This window comes from Stegostoma tigrinum, chromosome 1, assembly GCF_030684315.1.
Source record: "Stegostoma tigrinum isolate sSteTig4 chromosome 1, sSteTig4.hap1, whole genome shotgun sequence".
Classification (NCBI taxonomy): domain Eukaryota; kingdom Metazoa; phylum Chordata; class Chondrichthyes; order Orectolobiformes; family Stegostomatidae; genus Stegostoma; species Stegostoma tigrinum.
In genome coordinates this window covers 186983236-186998973 of record NC_081354.1, presented here as the reverse complement: position 1 = coordinate 186998973, position 15738 = coordinate 186983236, and the positions used below count along the sequence as shown (strand labels likewise).

At 43.4% G+C, this 15738-nt stretch overlaps 1 protein-coding gene across 5 annotated transcripts in view; it reads right to left on the bottom strand.

The window, feature by feature from the left end:
* The window catches only part of LOC125455349 (sideroflexin-5-like), a 274456-nt gene that overhangs the window by 186869 nt on the left and 71849 nt on the right, over positions 1 to 15738 (bottom strand). For all 5 annotated transcript variants that reach the window (XM_059650637.1, XM_059650636.1, XM_059650639.1 and 2 more), the window contains 2 exons: positions 11615 to 11640; positions 2527 to 2580 (listed from right to left, as the gene is read on the bottom strand). In XM_059650637.1, coding sequence (XP_059506620.1) covers positions 2527 to 2580; positions 11615 to 11640 — 80 coding nt within the window. The remainder of the gene's footprint in view (positions 1 to 2526; positions 2581 to 11614; positions 11641 to 15738) is intronic.

Below are 15738 nucleotides of genomic sequence, written 5' to 3'. Positions count from 1 at the left end.
GGCATGTACTGTGCTGTACTGTTCTGTGTTCTATGAGTCAGACTGTAACCACAACTATTCATGTTATACATTAACAATCTGGACAAAGGAACTGAAGACATTGTTGCTCAGTTTGCAGATGAAGCAAAGACAGGTGGAGGGTCAGGTACTGTTGAGGAAACTGGGAAGCTACAGGAGGAATTTGGACAGGCTAGGACAGTGGGGAAAGATGTGGCAGATGGAATACAAAGTTTGAAAGTGTGAGATTATGCACTTTGGTGGGTAGAATTGAGATGTAGGCTACTTTCTAAATGGGGGAAGGCTTTGGTATTCTGAAGCACCAAGTGAGTTTAGAGTCCTAGTTTGGGATTTTCTTAAGGTTAACATGCGGGTTCAGTTGGCATTTAGGAAAACAAATGCAATGTTTGCATTCATTTTGAGAGAGCTCAAACATAAGAACAGGAAGGCTGTTATAATACTAAGAATGTTTAAGGCTCTAGTCAAACTGAAATATTGTGCGCAGTTTTGGGCCCTGTATCTAAGGAAGGATGCTCTAGCCTTAGAGGGGTTCCAGAAGAATTTTACAAGAATGATCCAAGAGATGAAGCACTTGTCATATGAGGAGTGGTTAGGGACTCTGGGTATGTACTTGATGGAGGTTAGGCGGATGTGTGTTGTCTCATTGAAACTTATGAAAACACTGAAACGCCTGCTTAGATTGGATGTGAAGAAAATTTTTCCTCCAGCAGGAGGGCCTAGGACCTGGGGCCACAGACTCAGAGTTAGGACATGACCCATTAGAAGTGAGTTGAGGAGGAATACCTTCAGCCAAGGGTGGTCAACCTTTGGAACTCGTTGCTACAGAAGGTTAGGGAGGCCAAGTGCATTTAAGACAGTGATTGGCAGGTTTTTGGTGGGTAATGAGATCAAAGGTTATGCAGTGAAGGCTGGAGAAGGGGTTTAAGAAACATATCAGCCATGATTGAATGGCTGAGCAGATTTGATGGGCTAAATGGCCTAATTCTATATCTTATGGTATAAAAGTAGGATCGTAGTGTCTACATTAGGTGAAACACATTGAGGTAGGCAGATAGCAGTAGCTTGAATACTGCCAAGTGGGAGATAGTATCATTATAAGATAATAAAGTGTGGAGCTGGATGAACACAGCAGGCCAAGCAGCACCTCAGGAGCACAAAAGCTGACGTTTCAGGCCTAGACCCTCCATCAAAGGGTCTAGGCCCGAAACGTCAGCTTCTGTGCTCCTGAAATGCTGCTTGGCCTGCTGTGTTCATCCAGCTTCACACTTTATTATCTTGGATTCTCCAGCATCTGCAGGTCCCATTATCACAGATAGTGTCATTAATTGGCACTGTTAGGATATCATGAGGAGTGCCAGAGGATAGCATGTGAATTACGTAGAATATGCCGAGGTGTATAATCTACATAAGTCAAACTAGTCCAGAAAGTTTCACATAAATTTTATATATCTCACCTCAGCCTGTTTATCTTTATACTTTGTCTTTCACATTCATTTTGTCAATATTGGAAGGTATTAGCTGTTAAGCCTCAACCATCTCCTGCAATTTTTATTCTCTCAATTAGTAAATTTCTCCACATTTCTCTAGTGTTATCATTAGCTAAAACAGGAAACTTTGAGGAGTATTGGCAATAGTCATATTCAAAATGAGGAGAGAAGGAGAAAGAAACAAGCTCTCCAGTCAAGGCAACATTCTGATAAATTTCCTCTTCATCCCGCTACAATGAAATCACATCTTTTTGATAATGTGGATTCCTGAACTGCACACAATACTGCAGCTGTGACATAACTAACATTTTATACAGTTCCAGTATCACCTCCCTGCTCTTAAACTTTATGCCTCCAGTAATAAAAGCAAATATATCATGTGTTTTTTAACTGCCTAATGCCTGAAGGGACTGCTGTCCAAGGTCATGCCAAGGTCCCTCGGATCCTTGATAACAAAGTGTGAAGCTGGATGAACACAGCCGGCCAAGCAGCATCTCAGGAGCACAAAAGCTGACGTTTTGGGCCTAGACCCTTCTTCAGAGAGGGTCTATCATCCTCTCTGATGAAGGGTCTAGGCCCGAAACGTCAACTTTTATGCTCCTGAGATACTGCTTGGCCTGCTGTGTTCATCCAGCTTCACACTTTGTTATGTTGGATTCTCCAGCATCTGCAGTTCCCATCATCTCTCCCTCGGATCCTTGGTGTTTCCCATGGTCCTACCATATGGTATGTATTTCTTGCTTTGTTCATCCTGCCTGAGTGCATCATCTCACACTCCTGACTAAACTTCATTTTCCACTGATTAGCTCATTTAACCAGCCCATTTAGGTCCTCCTGTAATCTGAAGCTATCTTCCTCAGTGTTTACCACCCCACCAATTTCAGAATCGTGTGCAAACTCGCTGATCAAGCATCCTACCAATTAGACTTTTCACAATCTGATTCTCTAACACTTTCAAAGCATGTTTTACATACGGTGATTAACTCAAGACATGGTTACGAAGCCAAACAATTATCCTTACCTGCCAAAAAACAGTAGTCCCGAATGTCTGCTGAGGGAGGAGAAGGCCAACCACCTAGAGAGAACAGAGGGGTTGATTAGACAATGGACCATATGAACTGTATTGGATTGCTTAAAATAAAGATGTACAGTTCAAATGAATATAAGTCTTCTGTCCTCCATGCACTTGTGATTCGTTCCTGGTCAATGAATACCTCCGTTGCAAAGTTGGGGAGAGTATTTGATGTTGATAAAATGATAGGGGAGGAGTATGTTAGACCAGGGAAACCCAGTGGATGTTATCTATCTAGACTTCCAAAAGGCCTTTGATACTGTGCCTTTAAAAGGAGATGTGTTTTTTAGGCTTGGAGATATTTTAAAAAATGTTTGCAGGCATCAGCAGTTGTACAGAGCTCTTTAAATTGAAACATTGTATTAAAAGGCTATATTGTTAGCAGGCAAAGCAGCATTTTTACCAAGGCATCAGGTTTTTGACTTCAGCCAATTAATTTAAATTAGGTCCACAATACCAAAACCCAACTGAAGTTAAATCTAACGTTTTTGACAACATAGGCCCATTCCTATTGTTAGAACTCATTAGGCCATCAAGGGTATAAAAGAAGATGGCATTGAAAATCAGTGTGTGAGTCAACTGTCATCTGCTAAGAGAACAGCTCCCAACTATCATAAAAAGAGTGACTGGCTTGCACTGAATTCTCTAAGCTCTCAGAAAATCATCATCAAAACTAACGGTACAGTGGTACTAAAGAGAAAGTGCTAGAAAAAATAAAAGGTCTAAAAATTGATAAATCTCCTGGCCCCGATGGGCTACATCCCAGAGTTCTGAGGGAGGTGGCTGAGGAAATAGCAGATGCTTTGATTGTGATCTTTCAAAGATCACTGGAGTCTGGGAAAGTCCCAGGAGATTGGAAAATTGCTGTTGTAACCCCCTTGTTTAAGAAAGGATCAAGGCAAAAGATGGAAAATTATAGGCTGATGAGCCTAACCTCGGTAGTTGGTAAAATTCTTGAATCCATTGTCAAGGATGAGATTTCTAAATTCCTGGAAGTGAAGGGTCAGATTAGAACAAGTCAGCATGGATATAGTAAGGGGAGGTCATGCCTGACAAACCTGTTAGAATTCTTTGAAGAGGTAACAAGTATGTTAGACCAGGGAAACCCAGTGAATGTTATCTATCTAGACTTCCAAAAGGCCTTTGATACTGTGCCTCACGGGGGGCTGCTGAGCAAGGTGAGGGCCCATGGTGTTCAAGGTGAGCTACTGGCTTGGACTGAGGACTGGGTATCTCACAGAAGACAGACAGTTGGGATAAAAGGCTCTTTTTCAGAATGGCAACTGGTGACGAGTGGTGTCCCGCAAGGTTCAGTGCTGGGGCCGCAGCTGTTCACCTTATATATTAATGATCTGGATGCAGGGACCGGGGGCATTCTGGCGAAGTTTGCCGATGATACGAAGATAGGTGGACAGGCAGGTAGTACTGAGGAGGTGGGGAAGCTGCAGAAAGATTTAGACAGTTTAGGAGAGTGGTCCAGAAAATGGCTGATGAAATTCAATGTGAGTAAATGTGAGGTTTTACACATTGGTAAAAAGAATACAGGCATGGACTATTTTCTAAATGGTGAGAAAATTCGTAAAGCAGAAGTACAAAGGGAACTGGGAGAGTTCGTCCAGGGTTCTCTAAAAGTTAACTTGCAGGTAGAGTCTGTGATTAAGATAGCGAATGTAATGTTGTTGTTTATCTCAAGAGGGTTGGAATATAAAAGCAGTGATGTGCTTCTGAGACTTTATAAAGCTCTAGTTAGGCCCCATTTAGAATACTGTGTCCAATTTTGGGGCCCACACCTCAGGAAGGACATACTAGCCCTGGAGCGCGTCCAGCGGAGATTCACACGGATGATCCCTGGAATGGTAGGTTTAACGTATGACGAACAGCTAAGGATCCTGGGATTGTACTCGTTAGAGTTTAGAAGGTTGAGGGGAGATCTAATAGAAACTTACAAGATAATGTATGGCTTAGAAGGGGTGGACGCTAGGAAGTTGCTTCCGTTAGGCGGGGAGACTAGGGCACATGGGCACAGCCTTAAAATTAGAGGGGGTAAATTTAAAACGGAAATGAGATGACATTTCTTCAGCCAGAGAGTGGTGGGCTTGTGGAATTCATTCCCACGGACTGCAGTGGAGGCCAGGACGTTAGATGCCTTCAAGGCAGAGATCAACAAATTCTTGATCTCACAAGGAATCAAGGGCTACGGGGACAGTGCAGGGAAGTGGAGTTGAAATGCCCATCAGCCATGATTTAAAAGGCGGAGTGGACTTGATGGGCCGAATGGCCTTACTTCCACTCCTATGTCTTATGGTCTTATGGTACTCTTAGCCTAAACTTCCAGACACAAGAATTCAATGGAGAGAGTTGTTTCTGACTAAGGATTAGTCGAGAGAGTGCAGAGCATTCAGCATGATGTACTCTGGCAGTAACTTCAAGAGATTAATTTTTAGTTTAATTTATTTTTTCCATACCATTACAATTTTGTTTTATTCAGGATTAGTTAGTTAAGGAGCTGTTTCTTGGTTTGTTAATAGTTCTGTTAATTTGCTCACTGTTAAAGTTAGATAAATAAATTGTTACTTGTTGATTATAGAGTGAGTGAAAGGATTTTATTTTGTTTAACCATTCCTTTATAATATATTGGGAGGTGAGAGGCAGGTTATACCACTTTTTACACTTCCTACAAAAGATTTTGAGGCAAGGCGAGCTTCTCTGGGTCTTTCAGTTTGAGTTATCAGAGGGGTTTCAATTTCTGATTCATAACATCATCTAAATTTTTTATGCATGTTAAAATCCCTTTGCTATCACTAGCTCTATAAAATTCCCTCTCAGAGAACTGCACACACTTCTTACTCTGGCTTCTTGAACGTCCCAGTGGTCATACAAATGGTAGCCATGCCTTTAGCTATCTGGGTCTAAGCGTCTACAATCTTTCAATTCTTCCACCTTTACAAAACTCATGAAAAAAAACTACCTCCAAGGCTTTAATCACCCCTCCTAGTCTCACCTCCTTTGGTTCAAAGAGAGTTTCTTGCATTAAAAGCAATAAAAACAAGTTATCCAAAATCCAAAAGCTAGAATGTATGAAAACTGGACATTTTTGTTTTCTATGAAATCAATGATGACTTGCCTGTTGTGCAATGTCCAATGTGAAAGCAGTACACACGCATTCTGAGGTGGACATCCACATGCAATGTTGGTATTCACATCATAAGACTGTTCTACAAATCAGCATTTTAGTTTCTTTGCATCTATCAAAAGGAACTTAATGTCTTAATGAACCTCTAAATCTATTTGATGTGCTCTGATTGCAGCTACCAAGGATGGAGGACAACATAGGCATAGCTATAATTTCCAATCTCTAACACAAAAGGTAATGATAATTGCCTGATTACAAAGGCAGGTGGTGAAATACTGCCTTAAAAACATCTGTATCTGGCCAATGGTCACCCCATTTCTGCTCACTACCTTCTCCACAACAGTGGCTTTGATACGCCCTATCTTGGTGAATCAAGCTTACATCATGAACAAGTGGCTAGGGCTGTATTTGGACAGTTGCTAATAGGGCTGATTGTGTTCCCCACAGAATTGTAGGAATTCCAACAGATATACTGACCAGTGAATATTGGCATGCGCTAGACAGGAATAGTTAATCCGCTGACTGATTTCTCAACTTGTGCATTGAGGAATGGAGCTTGGTTTGACTGGTAAATTTCAAAAGTGAACTTGAGCAGAGGATGAAGCCTACTAAGGTGTTCAAGAAAATTCTCAGATGAAGGTGTGGATTCAAATAAAGTAAATGTTTCATCGACAACTTGAAAGTATGCAAGAGATAGGAGGCTAGTGATCATTGCACTGAGAATACACCTCTCATGCACACACAGTCATGCTGAAACTGAACTCAACCGTGTGAGTTGGTAAGCTCACATATACGATGAAAACAGAGGCAAACATCAACGGCTCATCTATATAGCCATGATATTGCGACCTAATAAAAATAACAATGGCTTAGTGGTATATTTGTTTAAGACTAAAATGTCAAAAAAATGCCTTGTTGTTTGCAGGAAGAAAGAATATATTCACATATTACGCTTTTATCCATGAGGAAATTTCTCTGGTGACAGCCAATCACTGCTGCATTCCCATGAAAATGCCCCACCAGAGCCGATCTGCCTGGTGTGCATTTAATCAGTTAACTACAGGTTGACAATTAATAATTCCAAGATAATAAAATGTGAGGCTGGATGAACACAGCAGGCCCAGCAGCATCTCAGGAGCACAAAAGCTGACGTTTCGGGCCTAGACCCTTCATCAGAGATGCCAGCTGTGTTTCTTCAACCATCATCCAAACAAGCAGCATCCTCTTTTCAGGCCGTATATATTATTGTTTACGTCCTGAATTTCTCTTTCATTCATTTCAGTCCGAATAAATGCAAAATAAAAAGCTACAATTTCATGACTTTCTTCATCAATATAAGTCTATTCTTACATAAGATATAATTTGAGAGTCTAATTGGGGCAGTTATTTTGTCTAAGGGCAAAAATCTAATTGGAGACACGAAAGTGAGACAAGGTTTTTGAAGGAGATAGTAAATTCAAGAAATTTATAGAGGAAAAGGAAGCTGGAGAGAATGGTTTGTTGGAAGGATGAAAGATATTGGTGTGATGAAAGATGTGTTAGATCATTTTTGGGATTTGAGACTTTTTTTCAAGAAGGGTGTACGTACTTTGTAAAAACATCTTCACAGATTTGATCGAACAGTTCAGAAAATATTTCTGACAGGGACCCAAGTACCTCTGCTCCAAACAGACGTTTGACCACACTTAAGTGCCTAGCAAACTCCTGCAGTGTCAACAGATGTTTACACAGACTCCAGAACAGAATATTCAGAGCTTTAAAATTAGAAGAAACCTGAAGTTAAATTCAGAAAGTAAATTAGTTTCTCTTTGAAAGGGAACCAAGGTTTTTCATGTTCAGCTCAGGCAAAAAAGCTACTTCAATGGAACTCTTTGGAGTTTCCGAGCTGGGACAGCTTACACAAAATTGCAACTTTGTTTAGCTGTTTGTGATAAAATCTTTTTAAACTTTCTGTGTTTTCTACAACAGAATTACTTGTTTGTCTTCTTTTATGTAATAAACTTATATTATGTTGTTACAGAAAATCAGCAGCATTGTATAAACATGTTTCAGTGACCAATCACCATGTTAACTAACAAAAAATAAATAAAATTAAACAGAAAAGCTATCAAAGACCATAGGAACTGCAGATGCTGGAGAATCTGAGATACTAAGGTGTAGAGCTGGATGAACATAGCGTGCCAGGCAGCATCAGAGGAGCAGGAAGGCTGATGTTTTGGGCCTAGACCCTTCTTCAGAAATGGGGGAAGGTAAGGGGGATCTGAAATAAATAGGGAGAGAGGGGGAGGCGGATAGAAGAAGGATAGGGGAGAAGATAGGTGGAGAGGAGACAGACAGGTCAAAGAGGTGGGGATGGAGCCAGTAAAGTTGAGTGTAGGTAGGGAGGTAGGGAGGAGACAGGTCAGTCCAGGGAGAACGGATAGGTCAAGGGGGCAGGATGAGGTTAGTCGTAGGAGATGGGGGTGGGGCTTGAGGTGGGAGGAGGGAATAAGTGGAGCAAGGACATGTTAGGGAGGTGGGGACGAGCTGGGCTGGTTTTGGAATGTGGTATGGGGAGGGGATATTATGAAGCTTGTGAAATCCACATTGATACCATTAGGCTGCAGTGTTCCCAAGCGGAATATGAGTTGCTGTTCCTGCAACCTATGGGTGGCATCGTTGTGGCACTGCAGGAGGCCCAGGATGGACATGTCATCTAAGGAATAGAAGGGGGAGTTGAAAAGGTTTGCGACTGGGAGGTGCAGTTGTTTAGTGCGAACCGAGCATAGGTGATCTGCAAAGCGATTCCCAAGCCTCCGCTTCGTTTCCCCGATGTACAGGAGGCCACACCGGGTACAGTGGATGCAGTATGCCACATTAGCAGCTGTGCAGGTGAACATCTGCTTGATGTGGAAAGTCTTCTTGGGGCCTGGGATGGGGGTGAGGGAGGAGGTGTAGGGGCAGGTGTAGCACTTCCTGCAGTTGACGGGAAAAGTGCCGGGTGTGGTGGGGTTGGAGGGGAGTGTGGAGCGAACAAGGGAGTCACAGAGAGTGTGGTCTCTCCGGAAAGCAGACAAGGGTGGGGATGGAAAAATGTCTTGGGTGATGGGGTCGGATTGTAGATGGCGGAAGTGGCAGGGGATGATGCATTGGATCCGGAGGTTGGTGGGGTGGTACGTGAGGACGGCAGGGATTCTCTTTTGGCGGTTATTGCGGGGACGGGGTGTGAGGGATGTCTTGCGGGAAATGTGGGAGACACGGTCGAGGGCGTTCTCGACCACTGCGCGGGGTAAGTTGCGGTCCTTGAAAAACGAGGACATCTGAGATGTACGGGAGTGGAATGCCTCATCCTGGGAGCTGATGCGGTAGAGGTTAAGGAATTGGGAATAGGGGATGGCATTTTTGCAGGTGGGTGGGTGGGAGGAGGTGTATTCTCGGTAGCTGTGGGAGTTGGTGGGCTTGAAATGGATATCGGTTTCTAAGTGGTTGCCGACGATGGAGACAGAGAGGTCCAGGAAGGAGAGAGAGGTATTAGAGATGGTACAGGTGAACTTAAGGTTGGGGTGGAAGATGTAGGTGAAGTGGATGAACTGTTTGAGGTCCTTGTGGGAGCACAAGGCGGCGCCGATGCAGTCATCAATGTAATGGAGGCAGAGGTGGGGTGTAGGGCCAGTGTAGGTACGGAAGAAGGATTGTTCCACGTAACCTACAAAGAGGCAGGCATAGCTTGGGCCTATGCAGGTACCCATGGCCACCCCCTTTGTCTGTAGGAAGCGGGAGGAATTGAAAGAGAAGTTGTTGAGAGTGACGACGAGTTTGGCTAAGCGGATGAGGGTGTCAGTGGAGGGGTACTGGCTGGGCCTGCGGGACAGGAAGAAGTGGAGGGCCTTTAGGCCATCTTTCTGTGGAATGCAGGTGTAAAGGGACTGGACGTCTGTGGTAAAGATAGTGATTCAGTGTACTTTGTAGAAGGAGGTTGATAATAACGTTTTTAAGTTGGACCTGAAGACAGAGAAACATTTAAGTTTCAGAGGCCATGGGGTCAAGAAGCCAAATGGGTGGCTACTATTTTATTGTGAATGGGCCAATGAAGCATTTCATGGGCGAGATGAACTCAGAGAAGCCAAGGGGAGCTGGAAGAGAAACCAGATGACGGCTTGAGCAAGAGGAGGTGTGGTGTATGTTTGGTAGGCATAAGGAAATAAGAACAGCAGGAGCACAACAGCTAGTTTCAGTCTGTGAAGAAAAAATCAGAGTTAACATTTCGGATCCGGTGACCCTTCCTCAGAACCTGAAATGTTAACTCAGATTTTTTCTTCACAGATTCCTCCAGACCTGCTGAGCTTTTCCAGGAACTTCTGTTTTTCTCCTGATTTACAGTTCTTTCAGTTTTTATTTAGATGGTTTCAAGCATTATGGCAAAGAATTGACACCCATCTCCTGTTGAAGGTGCCAATCAAAGAGGAGAAGAAAAATTTAAGACAGTGATTTAGTGTGCAGTGAATAAATCAGGGTTTTTATTTTCACAAATAAGTGCTGGATGTAAAATGTGATTTGGTTCTGACCACCACTGAAGTAGGCAATATCCCTGAGGTACTTACCAGTCATATATCTCGAGTACGATGGATCAATGCAGGTGGCATCATCAATTGCAGATTTTATTGGGACACAAAGTTGGAGGATGAAAATTGTCACTAGAGGATTGGTTAACTAACAGTAAGCTTTGAGTTGGGATAAATGACTGCTTTTCTGGTTGGCGATCAGTGGCTAATAGTGTGCCTCAGGGATCAGTGTTAGATTTGTAATTGTTTACAATTTACATCAATGATTTGGAGTTGGGCACCATGTGTAATATGTGAAAGTTTGCAGATAACACGAAGCTGAGTGGCAGAGCAAAGTGTGAAGAGGACTCTGAAAGTTTGCAGAGGTATACGGACCATTTAAGAGAGTCGGCAAAGGAGAGGGAGATGGAGTAGATGGAGAACAATGCTGATAAATGTGAAGTTATCTATTTTGGTAGGAATAACCGTAAAAAGGACTATTATTTAAATGATGAAAAATTGCAGCATGCTGCTGTGCAGAGGGACCTCAGCGTCCTTCTGCATGAATCACAGAAGGTTGGTTCACAGGTACAACAGGTAATTAAAGTACATGGAATTTTATCCTTCATTGCCAGAGGAATTGAGTTTAAAGGTAGGGAGGTTATGTTACAGCTGTACAAGGTCCTGGTGAGGCCACACATGGAGTACTGTGTGCAGTTTTGGTCTCCTTAGTTGAGAAAGGATGAGCTGTGACTGGAGGTGGTGCAGAGGGCAGCAACTAGGTTGTGTCCAGAGTTGAGAGGGTTGGCATATGAGGAGAGACTGAGTAGACTGGGATAATATTCATTTGATTTTAGAAGTATGAGCAGGGTCTTACAGAAACATATAAAATTATGAAGGGAATAGATAAGATAGAAGCAGGGAGGTTCTTTCCATTGGCGGACGAAACTACAATGAGAGGGCACAGCATCAAAATAAAGGGGAACGGATTTAGGACTGAGGAACTTCTTCACCCAAACAATTGTGAATCTGTGGAATTTCCTGCCAGTGAAGTAGTTGAGGCTTCCTCATTGAATGTTTTTAAAGCCCAGACGGATAGTTTTTTGAACTGTAAAGTAACTAAGGGTTATGATGAGAGGGTGCGTAAGTGGAGCTGAGGCCATAAAAAGATCAGCCATGATCTTATTGAATGGTGGAGCAGACGCGAAGGCCAGATCGCCTCCTCTTGTGCTCCAGAGATGCTGCTGGGCCTGCTGTGTTCATCCAGCCTCACATTTTATTATCTCGCCTCCTCTTGCTCCTGGTTATGTTTTTAAGTACCAGGAAATCACTGACATTGTAATTACATGAAGACTTTACCAAGGTGCATCTATTAAATACTTACAATTGGGGTCCCAAAAGGAATATAACCTGCAAAAACGGAACAAACGGGCATTAATATGTCTTTTTACAATCTGTTCCTCATTTATTTATTCATTATTTATTCACGTATGGGATGTGGACTTTGCTGGCTGGGCTAGCATTTATTGCTTGTCCCTAGTTGCTCTTGGGAAGATAGTGGTGAGTTGTTTTCTTGAACTGCTGCAGTACATGTGCTGTCGGTAAATGAATTCCAGGATTTTGACACAATGACACTGAGGGAGTGGCAAAATATTTCCAAATCAGAATGTTGTGTGGTTTGGAGGGGAAATTTTAGGTGGTGGTGCTCCAATGAATGTGTTGCTCTTGTCCTAGATGGATGTCCCTGGTGTGGAAGGTGCTGTCAAAGGATCGTTGGTGAATATTTGCAGTGCATCTTTTAGATGGTACAAGTTGTTGCTACTGAATATTGGTGTTTTGTCTTGGATGGTGTCAAGCTTCTTGAGTGGTGGTGGAGCTGTATATATACAGGCAAGTAGGGAGTATTCCATTACACCATTAACTTATATCTTGTAGATGGTGGACAGGCTTTGGGGGGTCAGGAGGCAAATTACTTGGAGCAGGATTCCTAGCCTCTGATGTGCTCTTGTAGCCGCAGTATTTATATGGCTAATCCAGTTAAGCTTCTGGTCAATGGTAAACCTCATGATGTTGACAGTGGGGAATTCAGTGATGATGATGCTATTTAATGTCCAGTGGTGGTGGACTGTCTTTTTTCGATTCTTCCATACCCCAGGATTCTAGACTCCAGTCCTTTGAATTACGTTGGATTGCATAGGCTCTAGACCATAAACCCCTTCAACCAATAAACATTTCAGTTTGTAACCTACTAACGTGTTATATTTTTCCACTCATGCAGCCATTGTTGCACTGATTTGCAGTGATCTGATTAGCAAGGCACTGAGTACTGCGACATTGTCTGAGCAAGAAATCAATGTCCCAATCTAAAGTTGCTGAACCATCAAATTTTAAATCCCAGATTTTGATTTATTTTTTCACAAATTTTCTCACTTCTTGCCAAGGAAACATGGACCTCTCACTTTGACGCACTTCCATTAGCATTCCAGTTCACCTGACTGACCATTGTTGAAGTAAAAATAGCCAGTGAAAGTTCACAGGTTACGTTTCACCGTAGAAGTGCATCAACAATACACAGAGCTGACCTCATGTATCAGCTTTCATTGTTAATTTTGTTAATCAGAATAGCTCGTCCCGTCCCCCCACTGCATCCCAAAACCAGCCCAGCTTGTCTCCGCCTCCCTAACCTGTTCTTCCTCTCACCCATCCCCTCCTCCCACCTCAAGCCGCACCTCCATTTCCTACCTACTAACCTCATCCCGCCTCCTTGACCTGTCCGTCTTCCCTGGACTGACCTCGCCCCTTCCTACCTCCCCACCTATACTCTCCTCTCCACCTATCTTCTTTTCTCTCCATCTTCGGTCCGCCTCCCCCTCTCTCCCTATTTATTCCAGAACCCTCTCCCCATCCCCCTCTCCGACAAAGGGTTTAGGCCTGAAACATCAGCTTTTGTGCTCCTGAGATGCTGTTTGGCCTGCTGTGTTCATCCAGCTCCACACTTTGTTATCTCGGATTCTCCAGCATCTGCAGTTCCCATTATCTCTGAGCCCAAGTATGAATGTTTTTTTCTGCCATTGATATCACAACCAGTAATTTTCAAGTTCTACAAGATCATAAGAAAAAGGAACAAGAGGAGGCTGTTTGGTCCGTTTAGCCTGTTTCACCATTCAATAGGATCATGGCTGATCTGACACTTGTCATGCCCTCTTTCCTGCCTTTACCCCATAAACTTTCATTCCCCGAATGATCAAGAATCTATCTGTCTCAGCCTTTGCCCCCATAGCTCTCTGCAGCAAGGAGTTCCAAAGATGCACAAGCCTCTGAGAGAACAAATTCCTCGTTTTATCAATCTTCTCAAACCCCTTCTACATATTACTGCTCTAGAAAAATTTATTACTGCTTCTAGCTGATTGAATGTCATGAACTGCAAAACAATTTTGTACTGAAACATTGAGAACAAATGGGCACTGCTGGGTATTTCCTAAAGCATGTCCATGGGTTCCTGTTGCGATGCTACAGGGAAAACTATGGGCCTTTTGTCAATTCTACCAAATTTAGTGATAGCTTTGTTTATGCCTTTGTAGTGCGGTATCGCAGCACACACATTATATTTTCAAACGCCTTTCTCCAAAGACAAAAGGCCACAGGAAAATGGAGCAGATCATATCAGTCAAAATCATGGCTAATCATCTAAGAACTGCAAGGCATGGAGAACAAAAGGAGGTTTATGCTGGGTTACAGTCTAGCAGGCCATAAGGTAAGGATTATGTTTGCTTTATCCCAAAATTACTTGGTATAAGTTGGCAACCTGATAGTCCTGAAGCTATATTCCAAGAAGTGTCACTACTCTAAGTTGATCATCGGTGTCTGAGAGCAATCCTGTGCCACAAATGTTATACTGACCCCCTTAAAGTGTAACCTGTCCATTATTTACACACATTATGTTTTACACAATATCATTTATTGAAGGGTGTCAAGTTTTCTGTATTGGAGCAGCAGGACGCAACAAACCAATCATGAGTTCCTTAGTCCTTAGCTTCAGCTGTGAGCTACTGTTGGGAAAAACTGGGGGGCGAGGGGGCGTAGGGGGTCAGAATCTTGTGTTTGGGTCTCTTGGGCTGCTTTAGACTGTCCTCACTGTCATCAGCTTTTTACACTGCCACCTACTCATTTCACTTCAATACCTAACTTACATGGGTTCTTTTGCATGGCGGTCCTGTCTGTAATTCCATTAGTGGCCACAGCTCCTGGCCAATGCTATTGGAACAACAGAGTTACCAACCAATCCAGACACCTCACCTTACAGTAATTAATGCTATTCTCAGCATGAAATTGTAGCGGGGCAATTATTAGGACCATGTATGGGCTTCTCCATGACTTTTTAAACTGATCATGTCTCCCGGTAAAATCCAGCTTTGCGTTTCTAATGCTGCAACTGATGTGCCGGAATGATGATGGAATACTATAATTTGTGGGAAACCATTTGGCTGATAGATCCTGCGTTAGCTCTCCGCAAGCACAGTTTGAGTCTCAATCTTCTGCTCTTTTCCTGTAGCCCTGCAATTTTCGTTCCCCTTCAACGGTTTATCCAATACTTTTTGAAAGGCATGATTGAATCTGCACCCAAAATCCTTTCGGGCAGTGTGTTCCAGGTCCTAACCACTTACTGGAAAACAGAATTTTGAAATGTTGAGTGATAATGGGAACTGCAGATGCTGGAGAATTCTAAGATAATACAATGTGAGGCTGGATGAACACAGCAGGCCAAGCAGCATCTCAGGAGCACAAAAGCTGACGTTTCGGGCCTAGACCCTTCATCAGAGAGGGGGATGGGGAGAGGGAACTGGAATAAATAGGGAGAGAGGGGGAGGCGGACCGAAGATGGAGAGTAAAGAAGATAGGTGGAGAGAGTGTAGGTGGGGAGGTAGGGAGGGGATAGGTCAGTCCAGGGAAGACGGACAGGTCAAGGAGGTGGGATGAGGTTAGTAGGTAGATGGGGGTGCGGCTTGGGGTGGGAGGAAGGGATGGGTGAGAGGAAGAACCGGTTAGGGAGGCAGAGACAGGTTGGACTGGTTTTGGGATGCAGTGGGTGGGGGGGAAGAGCTGGGCTGGTTGTGTGGTGCAGTGGGGGGAGGGGACGAGCTGGGCTGGTTTAGGGATGCAGTAGGGGAAGGGGAGATTTTGAAACTGGTGAAGTCCACATTGATACCATATGGCTGCAGGGTTCCCAGGCGGAATATGGGTTGCTGTTCCTGCAACCTTCAGGTGGCATCATTGTGGCAGTGCAGGAGGCCCATGATGGACATGTCATCTAGAGAATGGGAAGGGGAGTGGAAATGGTTTGCGACTGGGAGGTGCAGTTGTCTGCTTGGCCTGCTGTGTTCATCCAGCCTCACATTGTATTATTTTGAAATGTTGATATTGGCAGTGCTGGTTAGGTATGATTCATTTCTTAAGCTTACTGTACTGCATAATTGTTCTGAAATTGTCTGAAAACTGTTCCTTACAAGT